We start from the raw sequence: 16,275 nt of genomic DNA on the forward strand, positions 1-16,275 counted from the left end.
AAACATGGGAGTGACTCAGCCAGGTCATTTCCCTTGTTTTGTCTCATGGCGATTGAGTCCTACTGGCAGTGCACTGTCTTTTAATCTGCAGCTAGCAGAAGACAATGGCCAGCAGTCATACTGCACCGTCTTCTGCCGAGCACCCAGGAGATGACGATGGCCAGCAGTCGTACTGCACAGTCTGCTGCCAGCAAGATGTATAAAGATAGACGAAGTGGATCAAAACAAGAAATAGACCAGATTTGTTTTGTATTCATTTTCTCCTCCCTCCCTCCCTCTGTGAAATCAACGGCCTGCTAAACCCAGTTTTGAGTTCTATCCTTGAGGTTTTGAGTTCTATCCTTGAGGGGGCCATTCAGTTTCTCGCAAAGCCACCCCCTTTGTTGATTTTAATTCCTTGTAAGCCAACCCTGTAAGCCATGTCATCAGTCGCCCCTCCCTCCATCAGGGCAATGGCAGACAATCGTTCCACACCTTTTTTCTGTGCGGACGCCATACCACGGCAAGCATGGGTAGCCCGCTCAGATCACTTTGGCAGTTAGGAGCCCATTAAACACCACACACATTATCCAGCAGTATAGGCAGCACCAGAACCTGGCAAAGCGAAAACGGGCGAGTAAGCGACGTCAGCGCGGTGACGAGAGTGATGAGGACATGGACACAGACTTCTCTCAAAGCACGGGCCCTGGCAACGTGGGCATCATGGTGCTAATGGGGCAGGTTCATGTGGTGGAACGCCGATTCTGGGCCCGGGAAACAAGCATAGACTGGTGGGACCGCATAGTGTTGCAGGTCTGGGACGATTCCCAGTGGCTGCGAAACTTTTGCATGTGTCAGGGCACTTTCATGGAACTTTGTGACTTGCTTTCCCCTGCCCTGAGGCGCAAGAATACCAAGATGAGAGCAGCCCTCACAGTTGAGAAGTGAGTGGCAATAGCCCTGTGGAAGCTTGCAACACCAGGTAGCTACCGGTCAGTAAGGAATCAATTTGGAGTGGGCAAATCTACTGTAGGGGCTGCTGCGATGCAAGTAGCCAACGCAATCAAAGATCTGCTGATATCAAGGGTAGTGACCCTGGGAAATGTGCAGGTCATAGTGGATGGCTTTGCTGCAATGGGATTCCCTAACTGTGGTGGGGCCATAGACGGAACCCATATCCCTATCTTGGCACTGGAGCACCAAGCCGGCGAGTACATAAACCGCAAGGGGTACTTTTCAATAGTGCTGCAAGCTCTGGTGGATCACAAGGGATGTTTCACCAACATCAACGTGGGATGGCCGGGAAAGGTACATGACGCTCGCATCTTCAGGAACTCTGGTCTGTTTCAAAAGCTGCAGGAAGGGACTTTATTCCCAGACCAGAAAATAACTGTTGGGGATGTTGAAATGCCTATAGTTATCCTTGGGGACCTAGCCTGCCCCTTAATGCCATGGCTCATGAAGCCATACACAGGCAGCCTGGACAGTAGTCAGGAGCTGTTCAGCTACAGGCTGAGCAAGTGCAGAATGGTGGTAGAATGTGCATTTGGACGTTTAAAAGCACACTGGCGCAGTTTACTGACTCGGCTAGACCTCAGCGAAACCAATATTCCCGCTGTTATTACTGCTTGCTGTGCGCTCCACAATATCTGTGAGAGTAAGGGGGAGACGTTTATGGCGGGGTGGGAGGTTGAGGCAAATCGCCTGGCTGCTGGTTACGCACAGCCAGACACCAGGGCGGTTAGAAGAGCACAGGAAAGCGCAGTGCGCGTCAGAGAAGCTTTGAAAACCAGTTTCATGACTGGCCAGGCTACAGTGTGAAAGTTCTGTTTGTTTCTCCTTGATGAAACCCCCCGCCCCTTGTTTCACTCTACTTCCCTGTAAGCTAACCACCCTCCCCTCCTCCCTTCGATCACCGCTTGCAGAGGCAATAAAGTCATTGTTGCTTCACATTCATGCATTCTTTATTAATTCATCACACAAATAGGGGGATAACTACCAAGGTAGCCCGGAAAGGGTGGTGGAGGAGAGAAGCACCAGGAGGGGTGGTGGAGGAGGGAAGGACAAGGCCACAAAACTTTAAAACTTATTGAATGCCAGCTTTCTGTTGCTTGGGCAATCCTCTGCGATGGATTGGCTGGGTGGCTGGAGTCCCCCCCACTGCATTCTTGGGCGTCTGGGTGAGGAGGCTATGGAACTTGGGGAGGAGGGCGGTTGGTTACACAGGGGCTGTTGCAGCGGTCTGTGCTCCTGCTGCCTTTCCTGCAGCTCAACCATACGCTGGAGCATATTAGTTTGATCCTCCAGCAGCCTCAGCATTGAATCCTGCCTCCTCTCATCATGCTGCCGCCACCTTTCAGCTTCAGCCCTCTCTTCAGCCCTCCACTTACTGTCTTCAGCCCGCCACCTCTCCTCCCGGTCATTTTGTGCTTTCCTGCAGTCTGACATTGTCTGCCTCCACGCATTCGTCTGTGCTCTGTCAGTGTGGGAGGACAGCATGAGCTCAGAGAACATTTCATCGTGAGTGCGTTTTTTTCCCCTTCTAATCTTCGCTAGCCTCTGGGAAGGAGAAGATCCTGTGATCCTTGAAACACATGCAGCTGGTGGAGAAAAAAAAGGGACAGTGGTGCAAAAAGACACATTTTATAGAACAATGGGTACACTCTTTCACGGTAAACCTTGCTGTTAACATTATATGCATAGCACATGTGCTTTCGTTCCAAGATTGCATTTTGCCTCCCCCCCCCCACGTGGCTAGACCCTCCACTTACCCCCTTCCCCGTGGCTAACAGCGGGGAACATTTCTGTTCAGCCACAAGCAAACAGCCCAGCAGGACCGGGCACCTCTGAATGTCCCCTTAAGAAAAGCTCCCTATTTCAACCAGGTGACCATGAATTATATCACTCTCCTGAGGATAACACAGAGAGATAAAGAACGGATGTTGTTTGAACGCCAGCAAACATACACTGCAATGCTTTGTTCTACAATGATTCCCGAGTACGTGCTACTGGCCTGGAGTGGTAAAGTGTCCTACCATGGTGGATGGAATAAGGCTGCCCTCCCCAGAAACCTTTTGCAAAGGCTTTGGGAGTATGTCCAGGAGAGCCACGAATGCCAGGGCAAATTAATCCTTTCACATGCTTGCTTTTAAACCATGTATAGTATTTTAAAAGGTACACTCACCAGAGGTCCCTTCTCCACCTGGCGGGTCCAGGAGGCAGCCTTGGGTGGGTTTGGGAGGTACTGGCTCCAGGTCCAGGGTGAGAAACAGTTCCTGGCTGTTGGGAAAACCGGTTTCTCCACTTGCTTGCTGTGAGCTATCTACAACCTCATCATCATCATCTTCCTCGTCCCCAAAACCTGCTTCCGTGTTGCCTCCATCTCCACTGAAGGAGTCAAACAACACGGCTGGGGTAGTGGTGTCCGAACCCCTAAAATGGCATGCAGCTCATCATAGAAGCGGCATGTTTTGGGCTCTGACCCGGAGCGGCCGTTCGCCTCTCTGGTTTTCTGGTAGGCTTGCCTCAGCTCCTTAAGTTTCATGCGGCACTGCTTCAGGTCCCTGTTATGGCCTCTGTCCTTCATGCCCTGGGAGATTTTGACAAATGTTTTGGCATTTCGAAAACTGGAACGTAGTTCTGATAGCACAGATTCCTCTCCCCATACAGCAATTAGATCCCGTACCTCCCGTTCGGTCCATGCTGGAGCTCTTTTGCAATTCTGGGACTCCATCATGGTCACCTCTGCTGATGAGCTCTGCATGCTCACCTCTGCTGATGAGCTCTGCATGGTCACCTGCAGCTTGCCACGGTGGCCAAACAGGAAATTGAAATGCAAAAGTTCGCGGGCCTTTTCCTGTCTGCCTAGCCAGTGCATCTGAGTTGAGAGTGCTGTCCCGAGCAGTCACAATGGAGCACTCTGGGATAGCTCCCGGAGGCCAATACCATCTAATTGCGTCCACAGTACCCCAAATTCGACCCAGCAAGGCCGATTTCAGCGCTAATCCCCTTGTCGGGGGTGGAGTAAGGAAATCGATTTTAAGAGCCCTTTAAGTCGAAAAAAAGGGCTTCGTCGTGTGGACGGGTGCAGGGTTAAATCGATTTAATGCTGCTAAATTTGACCTCAACTCCTAGTGTAGACCAGGGCTTTGTTTCCCTCCCCATATAAACCTATCTGCCTTGGTTTTCCCCCTATATAATGGAGTTAATCTTTACCTACTACCACACAGGAGTATAGACATAGGAATGTTGAGGATTAATTAATATATGCAAAACATTTTTCAGGTGAAAAACATAATATACTGTAAGTTCAAAGTATTATTAAGTCATTCTAAAAATACAATATTGATCTGTTTATAAAGTACTTATTCCTAAAATATTGTCTTGGTGTTTTAAGTTGCCAATAGCAACCAAACTGTCTGCAAAAATGGACCAGGAAAACATCAATTGCACATAACACATTTCCCTTTGATGTCTATTACTGCCAGTACTCCGTGCAACTGAAAAACATTCAGAACTCTATTTATTTATTTATTTATTTACTGTGAGCTACGTCCTGCAGTCCTTATTCAAAACTGCCATTGATTTCAGTGATGTGAATTCAATGGGAATTGTTTCCAAGGATTGCAGGGCTTGTCCCTTGAAGTCTATGAGTTGGGGTTTAAAAAACAAATGCAGGTTGCTCTATTGGTCAAATCTTTCTTCGTATATGGCCCATCTCTATGGTCAGGGTATATCTACACTGCAATAAAAACCCTGCTGCACCGAGTCTCAGAGACCAGGTCAGCTAACTTGGGCTGGGACTGTAAAGCTAAAAATTGCAGTGTAAACAATGGTGCTGGGGCTGGAGCCTGGACTCTGAGACCCTCCCCCTCATCATGGGGTCTCAGAGCCTGGGTTCCAGCCAGAGCTGGAGCATCTGCACTGCAATTTTATAGCCCTGCAGCCGAAGCCCCATGAGTCCAAGTCAGCTGACGCAGGTTTTGTATCACAGTGCGTGTTTACCCCATGTGCATCTTCAGCCGTTTTAGATTACAGAGGCAACTATTTCCACTTGAATTGAAAAAGAGATCTCAGATGGGCTCTGTGCTCTGAGCCTATGGCTTTATATGTTGCATCCCACTGTCAGGCCCTTTTTCAATCGCAGAGATTTTGTTTTCCTCCTATAGTTCTCTTTCCATTCAACAGACTATATTAGCTACACATATATATTGTATAAACTGTATTAATATATATGTGTATGTACTCTATGCATAAAGAGTTATATGTTTTGGTGCATGCATGTATTTGCACAAGCACATGTACACTCTGGTTTTAGTTACACATTTATTTATGGAAATGAAATACTGCATCCAAGTTTCAGACAAGATTTACTCAGCATGGCTCCTGTGTAGTAATAACCTTTGAACATCTACAAGCATCTCCAAACCTTCAAGAAGAAAGAAGCTAGTTCACCAACTGTATAAAAAAGCTATACGAACCGAGGTCCAAACCTACTGAAGAGAATAGGCTGTTTGCCATTGATTTCAATGGGAGCAGGTGGAGACTCTAGTTCTGTAGCTCTCCAAGAACATGTATTATATTCTTTAAATGAAAGTTTCACTTAAAAACACTGATGTTGTGTTTGTTATAAACCACAGTATTTGTTGATTTTTGCTTTGTATTTTCCTCACAGCCATTGGAAGGACCCTAATTCCTCGTTATTTTAGCACTGTCTTTGAAGGAGGTGTAACAGACCTGTATTACATTCTCAAGCACTCAAAAGAGTCATACCACAACTCATCTATCACAGTGGACTGTGATCAATGCACCATGGTCACCCAGCATGGAAAGCCCATGTTTACCAAGGTAACAGGAAAGACTCAGTAAAACATACTGCATTTTGTGTGTGTGTGTGTGTGTGTGTGTGTGTGTGTGTGTTTCAAGGAGTATTTGAAGGATAATTATATTTTCTGAAAGGCTTTGTTGATTTCTAATACCTCAAGCACTTTCATCCCTTTGTATTTTGTATTATTACTATTTGTTACATGACTGGAAAGCTTTGTGGGCACCTTTTGCTGTCTTCCTAGGAAGTTTTGCAAGAGAAAGCACATAAAACTAAGCCACCACAGCCACCAAACTTTTAGGAACTAAGTTTCAGCTGCCTGTGTACTTTATCTCATCTTAATTTTAAAACAACAGTGAATGATTACATTGTTGATACATTTTGGTTAACATGCTTTATTTAGATATTTTACCCACTGGGGACTGGGAAGTCTCAGTACAGCTGGTGCTTTAATACAACAGAGCCTGATCCAAAGTGCATTGAAGTCAAAGGAATGATTTACAGTGATTTCAGCAGTCTTTGGATCAGGCCCTAAGCAGGTGTCCACCACATCTGATAGAAGATTGAATTCTCTTCAGGCTTTGGCCCCTTCCAGTCTTGCAGCTAAATCACATAATTAGATAGGATGCATTATACTTATATAAACAAGACCAAACAGGCAGAAAAGCAATTAGATATACCAAATTAAAATAAAATAATAATCTTATGGAATTAAATAACATACTTGAAATGAAAACTTACAACAAACTGTGGTTAGTGAGAATGGAAATGTATGCGTTGCTTATTTAGCCAAGGTCATCCTCTTTTATTCTCATTTTTATGCATCCTCAGATGGCTAAATCCCACTCTTTGAATTTTACAAGAGGGAGGGAACTGATTAAATGTATCCGAGCCTTTAGGGAACAGATAAACCTGTTCTATGTTCCTCATTGGCATGTGGGACTGGTGAGGTTCTAGTGTAGGCAGAGAATAAAGCCGCTGGCATTGTGATGACTGAGCATTTCTAGGGTATTCATGGCATGGTCTGATCATGTAGAACTTGTTCCATCAGATCGCATTGACTTCTTGCCTGCCATATTCACATACCTCTTTCACAGTATTTAAATGACACTGAGATTGAGTTACTGGTAGGGTTGGCCAGAAAACAAGAATTTTGCTTTGTGAAACATTTTGAGGTTTCAACATTTGGGTCTATTCCAGGGAATGAAACCAAGACCATTTGAATTCTTTTGCCAAAACAAAACAAAACCACCACAGAGAGAGGGTGGGACTAAAATAGCCTGGTAGTTGGGGCACCCACCTGGGATGAGGGAGAACCACATTCATGCCCCTGCTTCAACTCAGGCAAAGCAGGAACTTGAACTAGCATCTCCTACATCCCAGGTGAGTGCTCAAACCACTAGGCTTTCTGGGGTCTCTTTTCTTTCTGAAGTGTTTTGACCACAAAGTCCATCCTGGACTTGAGAAAGGTTTGGTCAAAACCAATTAGTTTCCACAAACTGGCATTTTCTGACCCCAAAAAACCAAAACCAACTAAACAAACAAACCAAAGACTTTACTGAAACATTCCAACCAACTCAAGTTACTGGGGCTCTGAGTTTATGACGCATGTATTGCATCATAATGTTGCCCCCCAAGGAGAAGGAAGCATGCCAAGTAAACCAGCTGTTCCTAGATGATCCCTCCTCACCACCTGGCCTATGAAGAGCTTGCATATTGCAGCCATGGCTAGATGTTTGTCTATGTGCAGTGGAAGGGAAGCTATAGTGTAGCTACTTGTCCCTTCTGCATGGCACTCGAACAACATTTGTGTCATTTCCATGATTTTTCTCCCCTTTGTGATGCACTTGGCCAAAGGGCAGAACACAGGTCAGTTGGTTTAATGCAATATTAACACAGAGAAGCAGTTTTTTGGAACCCTTCCTTTGGAATCTCTAGTATTCAAAAAATACTTTTGCTGATTTAACACATTTGTTTTGCGTTGTCAGCACACTGTACTACAGCGCTATTCCTTCAGAGGGGAAATAATACCCAGCTGATACAAAAAAATAAAAGGTGAAACACTCCTAAGGACCAAAATCTGGCTTGGGCTGAATATAAACAGATCCCATCTACTTCAAGAGAAGCACTTCGTATATCTAATGGCAGTTTGGTCTTAATCGTGCAAAGATTCGCAGGATTGGAATCTTAGTGACATCATACACGCTCCATTAGTGAAGGTTCTGTTGAGGATTCTAATGGAAATCTCTTTACTTCAATAGAAAGTTCACTCAGGGATTCAACTTAGCTTCAGGAAAAAACTTAAATTGTTTTTATATGTTTTTACAATTAAAACATTATTTTTCTTAACAAAACACCTTTAGAACGTAGAATAAGGGAGAAAAGAGAAACATTACTTGTCTTGTTCGAAAGTGAGTTAGAACCAAATTTTGCCTTCTAACATGCATGCACAGCTCCCAGTGAAGTCAATAGGGACCCAGCACATGTAATGGCAGAACCATACCCTTGTGGCATGGGTACAGTGGACAAAATTAAAACCTCATGTAACATGTGTAACTACATTAAATTTAATTCACTCACTTAACACTATGTCAGAATTTGGTCGAGTAAGGTTTTTGCTTCCTTTAGTGACGCTACTGTAAACATTTTTAGTATGGTTTCAGAGTAGCAGCCATGTTAGTCTGTATCCGCAAAAAGAACAGAAGTACTTGTGGCACCTTAGAGACTAACAAATTTATTTGAGCATAAGCTTTCGTGAGCTACAGCTCACTTCATCGGATGCATTCCTCTGATGAAGTGAGCTGTAGCTCACGAAAGCTTATGCTCAAATACATTTTTAGTATGCAAACTCATCAAGCACACTGCTGTTGTTTAGCACCCACTTTGGTCTGATGAACAGTCTGCAAGCTAAAAATTCTCTAAGTAGTTTTAATACAATAGTCTGGAACAGTCCTGATAGAGGTTTGATCATCTGTTGCATCAATGAGCCACATGATATGCATTTTTATATTTTCCTGCTTAGGTCAATTTATTAGATAGTACTGAGTAAATATGAGATTAGTAATTTTTTTCTTTTTTAAGCAAGGTACTCAAGCATATACCTGACTTTAAGCACAAGTAGTCAAAACTGACTTCAATGGGGTTATTCACTTGCTTACAGTTACCCAAGTACTTAAATATCTTACTGAACTAAGAAGTAAATGATACATTTTTAATAAAACCAAAGGAAATAAATTAATAAAAATATTTTAATAACATTCAGGGTGTGAATTAAAGCTAATAAAAGAAGGGAAATACATGTTCAGGATTAAAGGTCCCAGTTAACAGGTTTGCCACTGACTTCTGTGAAAGTAAAATCAGGTTCTAAACATCCAAGCTACCATGTTAATTCACCCTGGTGTTTGGATTTTAGATTTTTTTTTCCTTCACGCAATGGAAGCACTGCTCTCACAGAATTAACCTAGACTCTTATAATTTACTTATTCTCAAACTTTATATGGTAGTTGAGCTGTTTTTTAGTGCTAGTGATTTTTGTATTTCCCAATAGCCTCACATAAATGAACTTTACAGAGATCAGTGCTACTAAAAAATGGTAATAGCCTACATGCACATATCGTTATAATAAAAATACTTTTTTCTCTGCAGTTGACAATGACTCAATCATCCATACTTCACAAGTATAACGCTAAAGCTCACTTTATCTTTTTTAACTCTTACTGAGTAAATAATCTTACTAATTTTATGTATTCATATAAGCTTTAGACTGCTTTTCAAGTAAAGGAACAGGGTTGAGAAATGATCTATTAATATGGGCTGAAAATGGAAGAAAAGATTTCTTATTTTAGAAAAATACATTCTATCCAATAAAAAGCAATTTTGAGGTCATTTTTCATGGGTGCAACCCACTGACTAGCCTACAATTAATCAATGCAAGGAAGGGGTTAAAAAGCTATTGGTTAGTTTGAGAAATGTTCTTTTTTAGTTTTCTTTTTCCTGGCCTAGTCTAGAGCTACCACGTGATATACTGAATGCCTGCCAGCCTCTTTCTTGTTGATCCTCCGGAGACCATCTGTGCTGGGGGCATTGATTAGAGTGTGTCTGCTGGGATTACATCTTTTCTGTTGCCATGCCAACTAATCAGCTGATTTTGGTTACCACAGAAACAAAATGTCAGAGCTCACAGTAAGGTAACATGAATTCAGCACAACAGAAAATGTTTTCTTAATTGGAGACCCTTTTGATTTTGGATTCTGTGGGAAAGGCACCTTTTCTTAAAAAAAAGAGGCCAACTTCAAATAAGAACTACATTCATTTTATTGATTAGAAGTAATACCTGAAATTATTTTGTAGAGGGGAAAATTAAATTCCTTTATGAGATGTGTAAAATTTTGCCAATGATATGAGGTATGTGTTCCAGCTTTTCGGTGACCATTTGTTAACATATGTGCATAAAATAAAGTCCATTGAGAGCTATATTTCTTACCATTTCAGAGAAGACACATTTGTGAGCCTATGGGATATTATTATAAGACATTATTATAAACCTGAAGTAGTTTAATATTAACTTGGCAATAACCAGGATCCTTGGCCTCAGTACAGTAATATTGATAGGCTCAGCTACCTCACATTGGTGTATTAGAGTCGTGGGTGTGAAATTTTTAATCTTAGTATGAAAATAATAAGAACATCAAAGAGTCAAGGGAGGGAATGAATCCTGCATATAGGCCATCAGCAATACAAAACCTGAATGCATGACTGAGGTACAGTGAATAAGAGAATCCTATTAACAAGTTTCTCTTTCCCAGGCCTACAATATTTTGCCTGCACAATATGCCTGGTAGCCTAGCCTAAGTGGTTTTGAATAGTATTCTAAAGCTGATCAAACTGTGAGGAGACACCAAATGGCATCAAATAAGTAGTTAATCAGAAAAAATACACACTGCAAAACCACAAACTAAATAAATCTGGGTTTGGTGATCACACCAATGTGCAAACAGACTAACTAGTAAACTAGCATTACAATTTGTTTTATTTAATTCAGCTATTATTTGATTAAAGTTGCAATAAGTGTCTTTTTTTTAATGGAAGATTGTTATCTAATTGTCTGTGCACAGTACTGTAAGAAGATTTCACTAATTACTGTCTCTCTCCTTTCATTATTTCTTTCACTGCAGGTTCCTTAAGTCATACTAACTCCTAACAGGAGCTTTGAGACTAAATTCATAACCAGTTTCTTTAAAAGAATTTCCAGTGCTGCTAATGTGTACAATGCTTCGGGGATCCACTAGCCAGGGCACCATGCAAGGAGTGCATTTGGCACCCTAAAGAAGACTGAATGCATGACAGCCCCATGATACTCAGATACTTCACTGCTCACAGATAAAGCTGTGGGCAGCTCTATGAATGCCAGTCACTTCCCCTCCCTTCTCCTGCAGTACCCAACTGCATTTACCCATCCTTCTACCTGCCCACCCACCCCCTTGCTTTTCTAATACAGCATCCTTCACAGTATGATATGAATTATTTGACTGTGGAGGGCAGCTCACATGTACAGGGCTACAAGATCAGGCACTGGCATACTGGTCTAAGTGTCTTTTCTTTGCCCCCACAACACTCAGCTTCAATATCACATGGGAGTCAGCCTCATGGAGCTACCAGTGCAGACCCAGGGACACCTGCATGTAGCTTTCTGGTTAGTGGCAAATCTGTGGTATAGGCAGCTGATAAAAGAGAAAGAAAATGAGAGCAGAAAACCAGATTAAAAATAAAAAGTGGGTGTGTATATGGGGAGGAAGCACTTGGAAAAAGGGAATAAGAAAAATGAGTATTGACAGCAACCATGCTGGGGCATTATGCACTGCTAGTGGATGCAAATGGAGCATTTATACATTAATCCATTAGTAGGGAGGATCAAACTTCAAAAGGTTGGGAACGACTGGTTCAGCAGCTTGACATCAAGTATGCACAACAGTCACCTATGCTGAAAGGTTTAGTGTCATTAATTAGCAGTTGTGATTAAAAAGGGAAACAGATATGGTGCAATAAATAAGATTTAGTGCACTCAATGCTATAAAATCTAGAGTATAATAAGTTATTGTCTCCACTGTGAAGTTACTTTCCCTAATTCTTTTTCTAGAGAAGGGGAAACAATTAACCCAATAACAGTGAACACTAAAATACAGATGATATTTTGGTGTTTAGTTTAAATGAGTGAGAATGCTGTAATTCTGCACAGATTTCCTGGAAGATTTTATTTCATGTGTTTTATTAATCCTAGGTATGCACAGAAGGGCGCCTTATCTTGGAGTTTACCTTTGATGATCTTATGAGAATAAAAACATGGCACTTTACCATTAGACAGTACAGAGAATTAGTCCCACGCAGCATTCTAGCCATGCATGTAAGTAATCCTTTTTCCATTTGACCTAATGCAAAGAGATGAGATTATGTTTTTAAAGAACTCCAGCAAATTTCACAGCCCAGGCAATTAACTATAAATATTTTGTTCTGACTGCAACCGCATTAATTTATAAGCCCTTCTTTCATCGCTCTCCCCTGTTTCTCAGTGTTTCGTGTAAGACTATATGGTAACTATATTTTTACAGTTATTTTTCACTTCGCTCTAATACATTTTTTCTTGAATCCCATTTTGTCATCGTGGGTTGCATGACAAAGATTTGGGGCCAAAGTCTGCTTTCATTTATATTGAGGCAACTCCACTGAACTCAGTGGGCTTTCATTACTGTAGCTGACGGAATAATTTGGCCCTTAAATGTGAAAGCTGATTTTTATACTCACAGGAGATAGCAACTACATACATACACACATTTTTGGTAGAGATGGGCCCAAACCAAAACTTCGGAACCTGATTCCAGATCTTATTTTCACATTGAAAGCCCCTTCTCTGTTATGACGTGAACCAGAATTCCAGAGTACTTTTACATTGTTACTCCTGGGGGCATTCTGCACCAAAAACTTTAAAATTCTGTGCACAATATTTTAAAATTCTGCAAAATTCTGAAAATCTTACATAATCATGCCAGTGTCAAGTATTTTGGTAATTTGTTTCAAAATACCTGTCAGCAAGCATGTCTGTAACAATACAGACACACACAAAAATTCCCCCAGGATCAGAGAGTTAAAGAAACCCCAATGACAACCCAGTTCCTGTTTCTCTGCCCCCTTTCCCCCTCCCCAGAACCCAACAGGGAGCCAGACACCCACAACGCCTCCCCCCAGAGCCCACCTGCAAGGCCCCCACAGCCAATATACATGAACCTCCTCCTCCCCAGAACCCAACCGTGAGGCTCCCCTTGCCCAGACACCCATTCCCCTCTATCCCCCAGAGCCCAGGGATCCAGAGTAAGAAACAGCTTCATGCTCGGTCTCAGGCTTGCAAGGAGTTTTCTGCGTGCCACCCTCTCCTTCCCTTAGGGCGTGCTGGGAACTGCAGCTCCCAGGAACCTTCTAGCTCACTCTCTCTCCTCCCCAGCAGCATCTTCTATGTGTAAGCTGGGCTCTGTACAAATACTGAAGTCAATGGGACTCCAGCTGCACACAGTGAATTGCAGGATCAGCGCCATAGAGGTTTTAAGGACATAGGCCCAGATTTTCAAAGATATTTAGATTCCTAAATATACAGATAGGCACCTAGTGAGATTTTCAGAAGCACCTAAGTAGGTGAAAATCCCACTAATTGCCTATCTGCACCTTTAGGCTTCTAAATACTTTAAAAATCTAACCCACAGTCCCTACCAGAAGATCTTCTAGTCTGTGGCCTGATCCTACAAGCCCTCCGACAGAGAACCCTCATGAAAGTAAATGAGAGTTTGCACAACTGGGTTAATCACTTAAACCAAGAGTTATGTATTTAGAAGAATATGATACAAAAAGATTACAAACTTGGGGATGGTCACTATCTCGTACTATATCTTTTGTACAGTGTCTACTACACTGGGGTCCCAATCTCAGTTAGGGTCTCTAGGTGCGAATATAATATAAATAATGGTAATTTTATATAAATCCATTTAGCTTTTCAGATGAGCTGGAGCAGAGGAGGGAGTTATAGAAAGACCATCTGAAATGGACTTTGTCTTACAACAAATTAGTATTGCTTAATATTACAAATCCAGTAAAAGACCTCCAGAGTGGTTTTATTTATTTAACTTTTAACTCTAGCCTTGAAATGTAATTTTTCCACAAGAGTGATTTCCCCCCACAAAAAACAAACCAAAAGCAAAGTGCCAATTTCCTTGCTTCCTTCCTACTTAGGCACAAGACCCTCAGGTGCTGGAGCAGCTGTCCAAAAACATCACCCGAATGGGTCTGACTAACTTCACCCTCAACTACCTCAGGGTAAGCGCTACTGCACTTGCCAGTTATTGTGAATAATTTTAAAAGGTTACAAGCATTGTTGAGCCAACATAACAAAAACAGGGTCTAAGACAGTCAAGGAAGGTTGGAACCAGCCCTTAATGAGGGTTGCGGGGAGTAATATTGTGATTGGAATTAGGGTAACAAAGCAGCACATAGCAATGTTGGGGCTCAAACCTGCCCTATTGAAGTGAATAGAAAATTTGTCATTGACTTGAATGGAAGCTGGATCTGCTCCTGTGTTTTTCCTGGGCTTTCTTTTCAACTTTGCATGATTTAACAGGATTTATTGTTTGTAAACTAGAAGTTTTCCATCCTGTTTTGCTCAGATTTCTTATTTGTTTTCTCTTGTCTCTAATCACTGTTTCTGAGAAAACTGCAGCTAGTTCTTACCACCATCCAGTGGTCTCAGCCTCCTTTCTAGCTCCCTAATAAGAAGCAGTATTAAGAGAAGGCACAGGTCCAGCTCTGAAAGCAGGCATACCCTCCATGCTTCCACCCTGCTTTGCCTCTGGGAGCCAGAGTTCTTTCCTCAGCTTTGCACTACATTGTCTAAATTTTTTTATGATTAAATAATGCATTTGTTCCCATTGCTTTCTGAACCTTGAAGTGCATTCAAAGTTTGTAAGTTTATTTTTATTTTCTGCAAGTATTCTCCTGTGTGGGTTCACAGTGCACACACTGAAATAAGAGTCTGGGAAGTTAATATTGTTATGGTTAAAATGCAAATCATTTCTAGTTTTGGAAATATTATTAAGAAAATAAAATGAGGCAAGGTACCTAACAATGCACCAGTGGACACCAGTAATTGTTTGTTTTTCCTTTTAATTAAGTGAATAGTTATTCAAAATGTTTGGGCTTTTAGAAAAACAAGAGTATTCTGGAAGATGAAAATGTTATCAGCCCAATGCAGAGCTGCAAAGAATAGCAGTTAAATCAGCTGCAATTCAGTGAGGGTCATGATTCTACAAAATGTTCCAGGCAAACAGAGACCTGCACCAAGCAGAACCCCACTGAAATCAGTGAGGCTCTATGTGAGCGCAGGGATAACTTGCAGGACTAGGGTCTAAGGTGAGATCTCACCAAGATGTCTCTATGGCTATGCCCTTGTTCCCCCAGTTGACTAGATGGTCATTGCTAATTACTTATTTAGCATCAGATTAAAAACAATAGCTCAAATGCTACTCTCAGTTATACAGGGCAAGTTTACCCCAATGGAACTGAGAGCAGAATTCAGCACAAAACCTGAGGTGAAATAAAACAGCATATTAGAAGTGTTGCAAGTAGAAATTCTACAATCAGATGTATGTGTGGTGGTGTTCCGTGTGCAGTCTTGGTTCAGGGAGTGCCATTTTGAATTTGCAGCACTCTATCACTCTAGCAACTGCCAACACCTTACAATTCCTTTGCTACTTGTTCTCTAACTGTTGAATGTGAGCTAGACTAATGAAATAGGCAGAAACTCTGAAATATAGATTAGTGCACATTTGGCATGAACTGTCCATGCTGGTATCATACTGTCGGCGGGGGGCGGGGGAGTGGTATCAATATAAGCACTGGGAAGATACACAGTGAAGTGGAAGGGGATTAAATGATGAAGTCTTACCTTTTTTTTTCTTCTTCCGGAGTAGTCTAGTTTTGTTAGTTTAATAGGCAACATTAGGTCCCTGAGTACAAAGCTTTCGCTGACTCTTGGCCATGGTGATTCCAAAAGGAAATCTTTTTCGAGGCAGTCTCTGCTTCTTTCTGCTTTGTAGTGATGAATTGATCATTCTGCTCTTTTCAGATCTGCAGCTCATCATTGGCGCTCACATGAGACGATACACTTCCAGTTTGATTTACTTCTTTTCCCATCGTTTTCTTCTGTTAATTTTGAAAAAAAATCCCTTCCTAACCCAGAGCTGTAAAATTGTTCACTGAAAAAAAAAATCTGTTAAATGCAGCTATGTTTAAGTTTTTAGAAGTCAGCATTTTACCTGATTTTTATTTAAACCTTTCTGAAGTTTAATAATTAGTATTGTTATGTGTTTTTAAATAAGGTTTTAAACATAAGCCTGTACATGATTTTCATTTTTCTTTTCTGCATGCTGCAAAGGCTT

General features: G+C 41.9%; 1 protein-coding gene across 11 annotated transcripts in view; it reads left to right on the forward strand.

The window, feature by feature from the left end:
• LDB2 (LIM domain binding 2) overlaps positions 1–16,275 on the forward strand; it is a 286,275-nt gene that overhangs the window by 211,694 nt on the left and 58,306 nt on the right. For all 11 annotated transcript variants that reach the window (XM_037898023.2, XM_007055387.4, XM_007055388.4 and 8 more), the window contains 3 exons: positions 5,654–5,826; positions 12,081–12,203; positions 14,075–14,158. In XM_037898023.2, the coding sequence (XP_037753951.1) occupies positions 5,654–5,826; positions 12,081–12,203; positions 14,075–14,158 (380 nt within the window). The remainder of the gene's footprint in view (positions 1–5,653; positions 5,827–12,080; positions 12,204–14,074; positions 14,159–16,275) is intronic.

The sequence above is a fragment of the Chelonia mydas genome, chromosome 4 (assembly GCF_015237465.2).
Source record: "Chelonia mydas isolate rCheMyd1 chromosome 4, rCheMyd1.pri.v2, whole genome shotgun sequence".
Classification (NCBI taxonomy): Eukaryota; Metazoa; Chordata; order Testudines; family Cheloniidae; genus Chelonia; species Chelonia mydas.